The 15,183-nt window shown below is 34.1% G+C and overlaps 1 protein-coding gene across 4 annotated transcripts in view; it reads right to left on the bottom strand.

Annotated features, from left to right (window-relative positions):
* Window positions 1-15,183, bottom strand: part of LOC138693736 (DNA-directed RNA polymerase I subunit RPA1-like) — a 40,778-nt gene that overhangs the window by 9,467 nt on the left and 16,128 nt on the right. For all 4 annotated transcript variants that reach the window (XM_069817557.1, XM_069817556.1, XM_069817555.1 and 1 more), the window contains 2 exons: window positions 9,129-9,317; window positions 2,020-2,212 (listed from right to left, as the gene is read on the bottom strand). In XM_069817557.1, coding sequence (XP_069673658.1) covers window positions 2,020-2,212; window positions 9,129-9,317 — 382 coding nt within the window. The remainder of the gene's footprint in view (window positions 1-2,019; window positions 2,213-9,128; window positions 9,318-15,183) is intronic.

Raw genomic sequence — 15,183 nt, 5'->3', positions numbered from 1 at the left:
GTCACCAGGTGTGCTGCTAAACGCATGGAGTAATTACTCTTTTCGCTACTTGGTGCGCTGCTAGATGTAATAACGCCCCTCCCTCTAACAGGTGGCAGCAAGATCATTTTCTACAACAGCACCTCTAGTATGTGTTACGGGAAACTCTGTAAGTTTCGCATTCTATTATATATTCATCCATGGAGGTTCATTGCCGCCCTCACATAAGCCCGCCATCAGTCCCTATCCTGAGCATAATTAATCCAGTCCCTACCATATCTCACCTCCCTCAAATCCATTTTAATACAGTGCAATCGAAAAGTCCCTCTGCAGCTCTGTTAATTCTAGTAACCCTGTAGACAATTGGCATTCCCCCACTCATTCCAGTTTGACAGCCTCACCCCCCAGTCCGTCATGTGCTGCATGATAGCGCCACGGGCTACCAGCATTGCAGAGAGACTTCTCGACTGCGCTGTGTTATCCCACTAGATGTAATGAATAACAATGTTACAAAATACACTTGACAAAACGGTAAAAGAAAACAGAAATAATTATCCCATAACACTACTAATTTATCCACAAAGAAAAGCCATATTACAAATATAAACTTGACCACTAGAAAACATATACAGTAAGTCAAATTACATTGGGTCTGAGAACTAAAAACGGACAAAAAGGAAATTCATGTGAACTGTCCGAACACAACACAGGAAAAGACAGGATGCTGTAACTGCTATAGCAGTGCCAGTTAAAAGAAACTTGCAATCCACATAAACTTGTCAAACCAACAGATTCAAGCAAATGTGAAAACAGATATAGTAAATATTTATCTACTCTAATGAAAATTTCAATTCTAAATACTCTTCTCTAGCATTAGAAATTTCAAAACTGCTATCTATTAAATTAAATGCCTTGTCAATGAAGTGTAGAATATTCATTCTTAATGAAAATTTATCCATGATGTGTAGTTACGTCACAATTAAGGAGAAAGATCATGATGATGATTATGATTAATAATAAGACAAAAGAGAGGAAGGAAAAGATGAGAAGGAGGGAGAGAAGTAAGACGAGTGGAAAAGAAAACGATGAGGGATACTCTAACAAATAAATTGAAATTGCAGTAAAACCCGATTTTAACATTCTTTGAAAAATATTGGAGTGCAAGAGGTCAAATGACTTTATTGTCAAATGCCTGGCATTTGAAAACAGCAACAACAACATTCCAGTTTTCAAAGAATAATCTGGTAAGTTCCAGTCAAATTGCCATAAAAATAATGTAATAGTGTAATTGATTCTCCTTTTAAGAAAACCCGATTTAAGGGAAATCCTGCTTTTCGGGAATATTTTTCAACTGGATTTTATGAAAACAAAGTCCAAAATATCGACCTGACTTTCAATAATCAATAGTACCAGCTCAGCACATCTCAATCTATGGCAATGCAGTGCCATGTGGCAGCATTATTCTTTATCATTGTTTACGGTCTTGCTTTGTGTTGCTTTCACAGATGGTTGCTTTGCTTGCTTTATTCTCGCGAGTTGTGTGGATCCTGTTTCCAAGTTCTTTTGTTAGTTTATGCATCATTATAATGACAACTAACTGGAAGAAATTAACTATCGGACAGAAAGTGAAAATAATAAGGGATGTCGAGGCCAATCCTCAAATAGCACTATCGCATACGGCAAAAGGCATGGTTTGCCAATTACTTCATTATGGGGAACAATGGAGAAGAAGAAAAAAGACATTTTTCAATGCCTAATTTCAGTATGGTTCAGGTTCAACCAAGTGAAAAAACATTTGTGCCTACCACTTGAAGAGTTACAAAAATATAATAATGAAGTGTATTGTAAATAAAATTGTAGGCCTAATTAAATGATTATAATGTTTTGTACACAACACACGTGTGAGTACTAGTTATTTTAGCCTTTCCTTTCCATTTTACGTAAGCCTCTTTTAACAAAAACTCCTACTTAAGGACAAGATTCATTAAAAAGGGGTTGCTTGCTTTCAAACTGTATTAGTAATTATAAATCCATTCTTACCTTTCTGTTTCTGTCGAAGCTTTCTGGACTTTGATCATCAACTTGTTTCGGTACATTGAGATTTTCTTCATAGGCGCCTTACAATTTGGGCAAGCCTTCAATTCATTTACAGATTTCTCTAATGCATTAACAAGATCATTTATTGTGAACTCCACAAACTTTGTACGTGAACGTGGTTTTTGAACATTTTTTTCTGAAAATGAAAAAGCTACCTTTATGAGACATACATATACTCATACATAAAGATAAAAAAATATGCCTGATGTTCATGGATATGATTTCACTGCATCAAAATTCAACATTGTTATTTCAAAGAAAGGAAGAAAGGGTTAGAAAAGAAAAAAATAAGAGGAAATACATATAGAAAAAAAAAGAGAGAGAGACTAATCACTGAGAAAGGGTTGTAATTCCTACAATTCTTCAGATTGTTACAAAACAACTAGTTCATTTTGACAATTTATTCAAGCATTGCTCCTCCTCTGGTGTTATGCATCAGTGGAGAGGTTTCAGGATTGACCCCAAGTTAATTTTTATCATCCTTATCTCTCAGTCGGCCACTTCACGAGGATATTGAAAGCACAGATAGAATTTGTTTCAGAGATCAATATTTCGATGCTTTATCACTGTTACTGTTATTACTTACAATCATGAATTTTGATATTTCATTTGAACGTATTAGTTAAAGAAGTGTAGAAATATAAATATATTTATATTTTCAGGACAAATGCATACACTGTAACATACATAACGCATACCATTTATTCTCTTGTGCTCAGTTCAAATTCAGAACAGATATGAAATATTACATCAATATATAAAATATCATTGCTGCACCTCCAAAATCCACTATATACATTTAAACAGATTTTTCAGGAGAGAGAAAAAATAAACATGATCACTTTTAATCACCTTGATTTTCAAAGCTACTTTCGGTACGGTACAGTTTCATCATTTTTCATGTAATGATTGAATATAGCTTTGAAATTCAAGGGACTGAAATTGACAATGTTTTTCTTTCTCTTGAAAAATCTGTTTAAATGCATATAGCGAGTTTTGGAGGCACAGAGACGATATGCATTCTCTGCTCCAACTCCATATTTCTCTAACTCGACCAACAGTATCTTCTAGGACTTTCTCTTCAAACAAGAAGTAACATCTCAAGCAAGCACAGTTCAAAAACAAATTTTCATATCTTTGCTTTATGCGAACTAAAACATTAAAATTCACTTAAGAAACATAGAATAAAAATATTTAGAATCAAAGTTTTAACAATTTCAACTATACAATAATATAGTTGTTTATTTATACGATATATTAAAAATTGAAATAAGTTACTTTAACATAACAAATTTTTCGATAACACACGATTTGAGACAATTTATTTAATACCTAGAATCACAACTGTACTTTGCTTACCATCACTGTGCCTGTGAACACTACTATGCGATTGGAAGTCGACTTTGTGGGGAGTAAAAAACTTCACAAAAAATTGGTTGTGTGTATGTCACTGTGCTAAAACAAAAATGGGAAAAACACTGGAGGAGAGGGGTTCGACCCGGTGCTGTGGATTGAACTTCGGCGTAGCTCAATGGTGAGAGCACTTGGCACGTAGAACCAAACACCCAGGTTCGATCCCCAGCACAGGCGAATTTTTCTCCTCTAATATTAATTATTACCATAACAGATGTATTCTGTACGACCCAAAAATAATAATATTTAGTAGATTCTTCTAGCAACAGTGCATATTACTGCACAGATTACTACGCATATTACTGTGGAATCCCGGGCACCAAGTCACTCAACTGAGTGCGCTCCTTGTATAATGGCAGTTGACTTAATAAAATGTCAGCATACATGCCCAACTTGGAGTCAGGCCACAAAGAGAAAAACACTGGAGGAGAGGGGTTCGATCCGGTGCTGTGGACTGAACTTCGGCGTAGCTCAATGATGAGAGCACTTGGTACGTAGAACCAAGGACCCAGGTTCGATCCCTGGCACCGGAGCGAATTTTTCTCTTCTAATATTAATAAAATACAAGTTTCTGAAAAATGTTACATGTTGGAACTTTTCAGTGTCTTATTTGTGTTCAGCTCATAAGCACATACAAATTATCAAAAATTAGTTATTCTTATCTTTGTTATAAAACCGTGTTCTTTTTTTTAGTTGATTATTTAACAATGCTGTATCAACGACTGTGTTATTTAGCGTCGATGAGATTGGTGATAGCAAGATGGTATATAACAAGATGAGACGGAGGATTCGCCATAGATTACCTGATATATGCCTTATGGTCAGTCCAAGTGGGAATTGAACCCACACCCAAGAGCAACTCCGGACTGATAGGCAAGTGTCTCAGCTGACTGAGCTACATTGGTAGCCATAAAACTTTGCTGACTAGCATCCAGTGGTGGTAAATCCTATGCGTTCAATGCTTTAGAGAACCCCCAGGAAAAACAATTTGTTTACTTCGGAATATGTATTATATGTCTTTCTCGTGTTAAATTTAATGAACCACAGGGATTGCAGACATATACAAATACATGCTTACGAGGTTCAATTTCTCCTCTAAACCTCGCCGAGTCAGCTGGTGTTTGAACCAGCACAGCTGTAGTGACGTGATCGTGAGACAGCCGACAAGCGAAAGGCTTCGTGTTGCAAACCAGAAGATAGCTCCAGTCTGTAGCTGAGATCGTGTACGTGTGTGTTACTGATTGTTGTATTTATTAATGGCTTCTTACAATCCTTTAAATGTCCACTTAGTCATTCTTGGTGTTTTCGTCTTAATATATTCATCTGTGAGTGTGACCAATGTTCGTTTCCAAAGAAAATGAATAGTGTTCAATATCTTTTATAAACAAATGTTTCAGTTTTAATCTTGGAAGATAAGTGTAAAATAAAGAAGCTTGGAAGGTCATTACCTCAATTCTATTTAAAGCAAGCACAAACATGCCGAGGTAAGACATTTTGCAGGACTTTCAATGTAAAAAAATATGAAAAATAAAACAGCTGGATTTGCAGTTGTGAATCTACAAATAAATTATCTTGTTTCCCATGCCTGCTATTTGTTAAGGGTAAAGATACGAACTGGACATGCACTGGTGTGTCAGATTTAAGCCATTTGACACGGAAAATTAAGAAGCATGAGGAATCTATTGCTCATAAGAATGCTTGCCTAGATTTATCAGCCCTTGGAAGAACAGAAATCAGAAAACAGCTTAGCTAAGCTTTCAGATAGTATATCGAAAGACAGAATGATAACATAAGGAAAAATCGCCATGTTCTTTCAGAGATAATTGATCATCATCATCATCATCATCATCAGGCTCATTTAAGGCAATTATCTACTTTAGTAGATTTAGTATTTTTTAATCTTTCAGAAATTAAATATTGTTTAAAGTACTGGAAAAGTATGTAACATCATAAAAGTAGTGAACCCCTTGTCATTTCAGGCACGAACCGCCACTGCTAGTATCATACTGTATTATAGATATTGTTTCATATGGAATATATATTGTGTGTTGTTATTAAGTCTTATTTAGGTTAGTTGAATGTAGTTGTCATAAAAAAAAAAATATAATTAATTGATGAACTAGTGGACTTACTCGTGTTAAATATGTAATATTTGTCTGGCTTACAGCTGTTTCAGTGCATCACGCACCATCATCAGAGCCTACTAGACCGCGGCGTCATCTCGAACTTCTCTGCCTGTTAGGAGGGTGTGTTTTATTGTTGGAATGTGTTGGATTGTGGAGTCAAATAGTGTGTGTGTACTGAAATTGATCTGTGTGTTGAGGATTTGATCGGGGTGTGTTTTAGTGTGTTTGTATATTTTGTATTGTTCTAGTGTGTTGAGTCTTTGGTTCTTGGGTTGTGTGTGTAGGATTTCCATGTCCGTATTTATGTTATTGTATGTATGGTTGGCATTGGTTATGTGATCGGCGTATGTAGATGTATTGTGTCCTCTGGTTATAGCTTTAATGTGTTCTTTGTAGCGAGTTTGGAATGATCTGCTTGTCTGTCCTATGTAGAACTTGTCGCAACTATTACATGTGAGTTTGTATACGCCTGTGTGGTCGTATTTATTTGTTTGTGTTTTTTGTGTGTTGAGATGTCTTTGTAGTGTGTTTTCTGTTCTGTATGTTATGTTGTATTTCTGTTTTCTGAATGAAGATGCGATCTTATGTGTGCTTTTGTTTTCATATGTTAGTGTGATGTATTTCTTGTGTTCTTGTGTTTGTGTTTTGTGTATTTATGTGTTTGTTAAGTTTTTGTTTTGTCTTCCTTATGTTGTTGTCTATTATGTTTGGATTGTATCCATTTTCGTGTGCTATGAATTTGATTGCGTTCATTTCTTCATTGTAGTGTTGTTGGCTCATGGGTATGTTGAGTAATCTGTGTACCATTGTCCTGAATGCAGCATGTTTGTGTTGTATGGGGTGGTTAGATGTGTTGTGTATGTGTGTGGTGGTGGTGGTTGGTTTTCTGTATATTTTGAAGGTGTGTTTGTTGTCGATTTTTGTTATGGTGATGTCTAGGAAATTTATGGAGTTGTTGTTTTCAAGTTCTAGTGTGTATTGAAGTTTTGGGTGTAATTTGTTTATGTATTGGTGTAGTTTGTGTATTTGTCTTTTGTTTCCTTTGTATAGTATGAGTATATCGTCTACATATCTGTGCCAGTATAGTATGTTGTCTGCATACTTGTTGTATTCCACTAGTTCATTAATTAATTATATTCAAGTGTTAAAAGTGGTGTACACAAGATTCAAAATGGAAAAAAAATATAAAGCAATATTGGTACTATATAATGTTTTTGTATTTTAAACAGTTTAATTAGTGTATTAAATCTTGTAAATTTGTAAGCTGTGTAGTAATTAGTTCAATATTATTGTAAATGTAGCACTACAGGTTTTCCCAGCAAAATGGAAAAGCGGAACTCTCAACAGGCAGTCTCAAGAATTTTTTTTATATTTGCACGAATATTTCCAAGACAGAAAATGTGACAGTGCTTTATCTCTGTGACAAAAATAGCAAATTATGTTGCTGCTGTTCTTACATTGGAATGAATATTTTGAAAAGAATTATAATAGGAAAGTACCTACAAAATCTTAACAAATCAGCACTAATCAGGATTTCAGCACAACAAGTAACAATGTAATTTTCTAACCACTGTTGAAAGCAATCTTAATTCGCAGACCACAAAATTGTTTACCTGCAAGATTTTGTAACAATAAACTGTTTCATCAGAGATCGACTCGGTCTGACCCAACTCTAAAGAGACTAAAATTGGTTGACAAGACAATTTAAATGGCAAATTAACGAATATTCCAAACTCAATAATGAGAGCTGAATTATTTCTGTTCTAATGTGTTCTGACTTAAATGCTTCAAGAATGATTCTGTAGACTTTTCTTTGCAGGAGAATCTACATAGTCTCACCACAGTCTAGTATATACAGTCACGAAGCTTAATACTTACTAAATATGCAAACATAGACAGTTGAAATATGCATCCATAGATAGTTGCTCACCACCAGGATCGCTACTATCGCCTCATCACAGACTCTTTCCCTAGCAGACCATAAAATGTATTGTACTTTTGATATCGTGTTCTTTTGAAAAATTAACAACTTCCTTCCACTATTGAAATACGAAATACAGAAGGTTTATATATTATTTTCATAAAATAGCCTATATATTCTATAAACTCACCTTCCTGGATCTTTCGGAAGAAGCATAACTCTAACCTATTTTTCTTACAATTTATAGTATTACAAACGTCTCCTTTCCCATATTATTATTCAAATTGTTGTATTTTAGCCATTTACAGTTATTACAACCGATAACGAATATTTCACAGTTTACATAGCTTTTCACAAAAATGCGAAATATGGCACAGTCAATGCCTTTTCGATCTAGACCAGGCCGTAATGTTTGTTCGGGTTTTCTATTTCTGTGTATGGAGCTCAGTGAAATATTATATTATAACTTTAATGCTTACCATTGCTAAGCTTTATTTAGTGTAATGTGTCCATAAGTTCCGTTTACTTCTTGTTGCATAATATGTTGCAGAAATAATTACAAAACTGTGTTATTTTAATGTGAAGAGAATTTTACATGTTAACATAATCTGTTCGCGTCAACATTTCAAGTTTAGAATGGAAGGTATTTTGAGGTTTAATAAAAAAGAATTTATATTGTGATTTCAATTTAGCACATCTACTTTCCCTAATTTTAGACAAAACATTTACCATACCACTCCTATGAAATTCGTGTACGTACAATTGTGTTACTTCGTCTCTTAAGTAGTAGATAAATACAATTCAATTGTAGTATTAAAATACAGACAAATTGAATGTCTGGGGTATCATACATGACATTATGCTTAATTATAATGTATGATTGCGAATTTAGGAATATAGTAGGTTAAATATAGTAAACATAACCTATAATTTTCATATGAATGGCAAGGCATTGGAGATCGCTAAATTTAGACAGAAAGGGGCAACTGGTACAGTAAACATAACCTATAATTGCAATATATCTAAAGATCCGTGCGGTGCAATTGAAAATTATTGAATCAGCAATAAATGAATGTACAAGAATTTCGCGATATTTACTCAAAATAAAGGCATGTATTAAACATACGAACAACGTAATTTTCACACAATAAATAATATTACATGTTAACTCGCAAGTGAATTATGTCTGAAGTGTCTCATAATCATTGTTTTAAATTTTATTAATGGAATTACACTACATTTTAGAGAAACATATGTTACTGTTTATGCATTCCAACTAATTTATATGGTTGAAACGCCGCCCTTTGTGATCGGGTTAAGAGAGTTACATGGTATTAGATCACGATGGCTGTGGTACAGTCTATTGTTCCTGGTACTCACAGCGCTCCAAGCGGCTAGCAACTATTGTGAGAATTGCAAAAACATCATCCCAAGCTTCGTGACTGTATATAGTAGACTGAGGTCTCACTGGGCTTCATTACAGATTCCTCTTTCCCCTCCATGAATAAAGTTACAGTGATTTCAAATTTTATAAATAAGTGTACTATGAACAAATCATTTATGAAAGTAAATTTAAATGAAGGACAACTAACTTTTCTTCATTCTGCTATAGTACTCTTGCAATCTTTCTTCCACCAGAACTGTAGTAGCTTCATTTACTACATTCGTTGGATTTGAAGATGAAAGTAGATCTGCAATGACTTCTTCCACTTCCTGGGCTTCAGTGATAAGACCATCATCAAGAAGTCTTAACTTTGTTACGAAAAGATGCTTAGAAACTCCTGGAAAATAAATTAATGGTTTATGTAGTTACGTAGAAATATAAAAAATCATAATTATCAGTATTACTATGAAGATAAATTCAATAAGTGACCAAAGGGAAATGATCCTGTATCCAAGAAATATCCATTTTCACTTTCGGAGATAATTGTAATGAACTGAAGTCAAATACTATCTTTTTTTTTTTTTTCGTACCTGAAAAACAGACTATTATTTGTCAAAAAAAAAAAAAAAACTTCATGTATCGTTCATATAATATAAAGTCAAGATAAAGTACTTTGACACAATATTGCCTATTTTACAGGAAAAAGCCTTCATGGTTAGCAGTAGCTGTAGTATTAGCAGCACAAACAGTAGCGGTGGTGGTCATTAGTAGCAGCAGGAGAAGTAGCAGTAGCAATAGCAGTAGTGCTGGTGGTGGTAGCAGCTGCAGCAGCAGTAGTAAGCAGTAGTAGCAGTATTAACAATAATAGCTACAGCATGGTGGCGTTGGCAGTGGCGGTGGTGATGGTGGTTAGCAGCAGCAGTAGTAGTAGTAGCAACAATAATAATACATGTGTTCTTTTGATTATTCTTATACCTTAAGTTTATTTTACAACATCCAAATCATTACCTTCAAAGCACAGTAGGGAAGCATGAAAATAACAGTTCTAAGGTAAATGAAAAAGTACAAATCTTAAGTCCATACTTGAACACTTTCACGCACAGACCTATGTAAACCTACTTGTTGCAAAGTATGGTGTTAAGTTCATAAACTTTGCCTAGGGGTCCAATGTAAAAGCAAAACCATATTAACACATTTGGCTATTATAACTTAGTTTGCAATTCATTTTTAAAGAAGATCAAGAGTGTTACCACGTTCTCTCAAAAACGGTGATGCACCTTCTTCTTTGATAATCCACATAAGATTGGTTGCTAACTGGGAGGCAAATTATTGATGCAGAATATGTGTAAAAATTAATAATTTTAAAAAGTTATAATAGCCATGTGTGTTTATATGGATTTGTTTTTACTTTTGATCCCTAAGCAAAGATTATAACCAACCCTGTACATAGTAAGTCATTGTATTTAACTGAATATATTAGAGCTACATGTAAGCTAATCTACTACTAAAAATAGTCTACATTACCGGTAAATATTGAAATATACTTCTTCTTCTTCTTCTTCTACATCACGGTTTAGGCCTTCCATTAGCCTGTTCTGGCTCCAAATTGTTGCTGCCTCCATCTTTTCTTAGGTCTTCCTAAGTTTCTTTTTCCTCGTGGTGAGTAATTGTATGCTGCTGTTGGTATTCTATTGTCCGTCATCCTTGTTAAGTGGTTTTCCCAACTTGTTCTGTATTTCACTATTGTTGTATTTAGTTCCTCTACGTTTAGTTGTTGTCTTATTTCTGTATTGTGTTTTTTGTCTGTTCTTTGGTATCCTGCTATTGGCCTGAGGAATTTCATTTCAGCAGCTTGTATTCTAGCTATATGTTGTGCCGTCAGTGTCCATGTTTCGGATCCATAAGTAATTGTAGGAACTGCCATCGTCTTATATAATTTTATTAAGGAGTCTTTTCTGGCTTTATTTTTCAAGGTTCTTTTTAGTGTTCCTGTTATATAATTAAACTTGTTTAACTTATTATTTATATCTGTTTCTGTTGTGTATGTTATTTCGCAACCTAGGAAATTGAATTTTGAAACTTGTTCTATTGGTTTATTTTCTAAAATTATCTTTGTCCGAACTGGATAAGAGCCCTTGAAAGCCATTGCCTTTGTTTTTTCTGGTGATATTTCCATGTTGTATTTTTTTGATATTTCGTTTAATTTATATAGCATTCTCTGCATTTCGTCCTCTGTTTTTGCAATTAAAACCTGATCATCTGCAAAGGCTAACGTTTTTATTATCATATTTCCTAAATTAATTCCTCCTGTTGTTATTTGTTTCCATGATCTTATCATGTCGTCTAGATATATATTAAAAACAGTGGTTGATAATGGACAACCTTGTCTAACTCCTCCTGTTATTCTTATGGGTTCTCTTTGATTTATTTTTATTTTTGTTTTTCCATACATATCTTTAATTACTTCTATCAAATGTAGTGGGATTCCCTTTTCATTTAGTATATTCCACAATTGTGGTCTAGACACTTTGTCAAAAGCCTTCTTATAATCTATGAAAAGGATATGAGTTTCTAAGTTGAATTCCCTTCTTTTCTCAATTATTTGCTTTCAAGTAAAAACGTTATCTGTGCAGCTTCTCCCTTTTCTAAAACCTGTCTGCTCTTCTGATATTATTATGTCGGCTATATTTGATAGTCTTTGGCTTATCATTTTCGCATATACTTTATATATTGTACATAGTAAGCTTATTCCCCTATAATTTTCTGGGTTTGTTTTATCTCCTTTTTTAAATATCGATATTATCTTCCCTATTTTCCATTCTTCTGGCGTAGTCTTTTGTTTCCAACATTTGTTATAAAAATTTAATAGCCTTTCTTGAAAATTTCTCAGGGCATTTTTTAATAATTCTATATTTATGTTGTCTATTCCACATGCTTTATTATTCCTACTTTTCTTTACTGTTTCTAACATTTCTTGCATTTCTAGTTCATCTACTTCTGTTAATTGTTTATTTGTTTCTATAGTTTCTTCTTCATTTTCTTTATCAGTCCACAATTTCTTATAATAATTTTCTAATTCTATGTCTTGTATAATTGTCAGATTTGCTTTATCTTTTTCTTGGGAATTAAGGTTTCTTATAAATTGTCCTGTCTTCCATGTAAATTGTGTTCCATTTCTGCTATGTAACTTTCCCAATGTTCTCTATTTAGTTTCCTAGTATATCTTTTTACTAATGCTCTTGTTCTGTTATATTCTATTTTATTCTGATCATTCTTGTTATTAAGATATTTCAGATAAGCCTCTTTTTTTTCACTCACTAATTTCTGAATTTCGGGATCCCATTTTTTTTAAGCCTTTATTCCTCCCTCCTATTTTCTTTGTCCCTAAAACTTCTTTTGCTGCTTTATGTAAGAGTCCTCTAATACATTGCCATTCTTCTTCAATTTCCTCTTTTGGCTCTTCTGCATTTGTATAGTCTCTTAACCTTCTTTTATATAGGTCTTGTATCGATTCTTCTTCTAGTAACTTTATTTTATAGATTTCTTGTTTGTTCTCTTCTTTCTTTTTTGTTTCTTTTTTCCAGTTTCTACACCATTTCTTTTGTATGTTTATTTTGCTAATCAGCAGAAAATGATCGCTATGAATGTCGCTTCCTCTAAAGACTCTTGTGTCCCTGACCAGATTTTTCATTTTTTGGTTAACCATAATGTAATCTATTATTGAGCATGATCCTCTCTCACTTCTCGTATATTTGTGAATTTCTTTGTGTTTGAAGTAGTTATTAGTTATTCTCAATTGATTAAAGCATGCGAAATTTAGTAGTGTTTTCCCATTATTATTTAACGTTTCTTCTCCATTATTTCCCGTTACATTTGTAATTGGTGTTTTCCCAATACGGGCATTTACATCAGCTGCTATGATTAGATAATCATTTTTATTTGTTTGATCTATTACTTTTTGTAGTTGCTGGTAGAATTCTATTGTGTCTTGTTTTCTACCCTCTTCTGGTGCATAAATTCCTATTATTGTAAGATTTCATTTTGGTATTTTGCATCTTATTTTCATTATTCTCTGGTTTACCCATTCATATGTTGTTATTGTGTTTCTTAATTTTGTGCTTACTAATATTGCTACTCCTGCTTGAGCTCTTTCAGTTATTTCAACCCCACTATAAAACATTGTATAGTTGTTTAGGTCTTGGCTTCCTTTTTGTTTCTTTTTCGTTTCTGTTATCACTGCTATGTCTATTTCTCTTTCTTTTAGTTCTCTTTCCAGTTCGATTTCTTTGTGGTGTATTCCTCTGACGTTCCAGGTTGCTACTATCCTCTCAAAACAAGATTGATTAATTTATGTTGTTGTTGTTTTCTAACGCCAGGCATTTGACAATAAAGTCATTTGCCCTCTTGTACTCCAATATTTTTCAAAGACATTGTCATGGTCAGCCACTGAAGCACAGATTTTGAGGTGTTCCGAATCCATTTCTTGATGTGAATTGCACAATGGGCAGTTAGGGGATTGATATATTCCAAATCTATGCAGGTGCTTGGCCAAACAGCCTGTTGCCAATCTAAATACAGCTACAGACGATTTGTGTGGTAAATCGGGAATTAACTGTGGATTATGATGCAGAGAGTTCTATTTTTTCCCTTGAGATTGTGTTATCAAATTTTGTTTGTTGAAGTCTAAGTATGTAGATTTATTTTATTTTATTGGGTTATTTTACGACGCTGTATCAACATCTAGGTTATTTAGCGTCTGAATGAAATGAAGGTGATAATGCCAGTGAAATGAGTCCGGGGTCCACCAAAAGTTACCCAGCATTTGCTCGTATTGGGTTGAGGGAAAACCTCGGAAAAAACCTCAACCAGGTAACTTGCCCTGACTGGTATTCGAACCCGGGCCATCTGGTTTCGCAGCCAGACACACTGACCATTACTCCACAGGTGTGGACTAAATATGTAGATTTAATAAATCTTTTCACTGAGTAATACATAGATTTAGTAACAGATCTATAAGTAGCAGTGCTGCCCTCCTTTGCTAAAGCATCCACATTCTCGCTTCCCAGGATTCCAAATTGGAATGGTATCCACTGGAATACAATTCTTTTATTGAGTGATATTAAATGAGAGAGCATTTTAGTTATTCCTGCTGTTTCAAATTATGTTGTTGTTGTTGTTGTTATCTAATGCCGGGCTTTGGCAACAAAGCCATTAGCGTTCTTGCTCTCCAATATTTCTCTGTGGTGGATCCATCAGGTAGAACTTCACAGGTTTGTAGATGATCTTCAGTCATAGCTTCTTCTTTGTTGCATAGAGGGCAATTTGGATTTGTGTAAATTCCTATTCTATTCAAGTGTTTGGCCAAATAATCGTGTTCTGTAAGCAGTCTGAATTTTGCTACTGCAGATTTACGTGGGACTTCTGGAATAATTTCTGTTTTTTTTTATTAAAATGCTCCATTTTTTATCTTTGGCTTTGGTACATAGTGCTTGGTTTTGCTTGATTTTATATTTATTTTTAATTAGTCTTTTGATGGATATAAAAGATAGGCTTGTATTTGTATTCTGAATTAAATTGGATTCTTTTTTGGCAAGAAAGTCAGCAGTTTCATATCCAGCATTTCCACAATGTGCACGTATCCATTGCAAAATTATCTTGGAGAAATCATATTGAAGCAGTAGTAAACAAATCAACAAAAAGACTTCCAATTTTAAAGAGATTAGCTGGAGCAAAGTGGGGTAGTAATCAGCAGACTTTGAACATTACGTACAAAACATTCATCAAGCCAATACTTCTCTACAATGCGGAGGTATTAATTACAGCAAATAATTTCAACCTGAATCGACTAGAAGTATGCCAAAATCAGGCCCTGCGATTAATAACTGGTGCAGCAAAATCAACCCCAATCACGGCAATGCAAGCCCTAATCCAGAACCCTCCAATATATCTCACTCTAGAGGAGCAGGCACTAACACATTATGAAAAAATGCTGCGGTTAACAACAACAAAATGGGAAAAAAGACTGTTACAACCAACCAAGTTGAAAACACAAACAAGTTTCCTGTCCAAAGTCACGGAAATAAAAACAGAATTGAATCTCCCTAAATCTAAAGAAAACATTTAAGCAGAGAAAACCCTCTAACCTTCGAACCAATTAACATTCAACTAGATTTAGAAGAACCAGTTACAAAATCTGAAACTTCCAAACCTGTACTAAAAGTGCTAGCATTAGAAGCTGTGAACAATAGATGCCCACCAGAAGA

Source organism: Periplaneta americana, unplaced genomic scaffold (assembly GCF_040183065.1).
Source record: "Periplaneta americana isolate PAMFEO1 unplaced genomic scaffold, P.americana_PAMFEO1_priV1 scaffold_20, whole genome shotgun sequence".
In the NCBI taxonomy this organism is placed as follows: Eukaryota; Metazoa; Arthropoda; class Insecta; order Blattodea; family Blattidae; genus Periplaneta; species Periplaneta americana.
The sequence above is the reverse complement of the archived record's forward strand: the minus strand, read 5'-3'. Positions and strand labels throughout refer to the sequence as shown.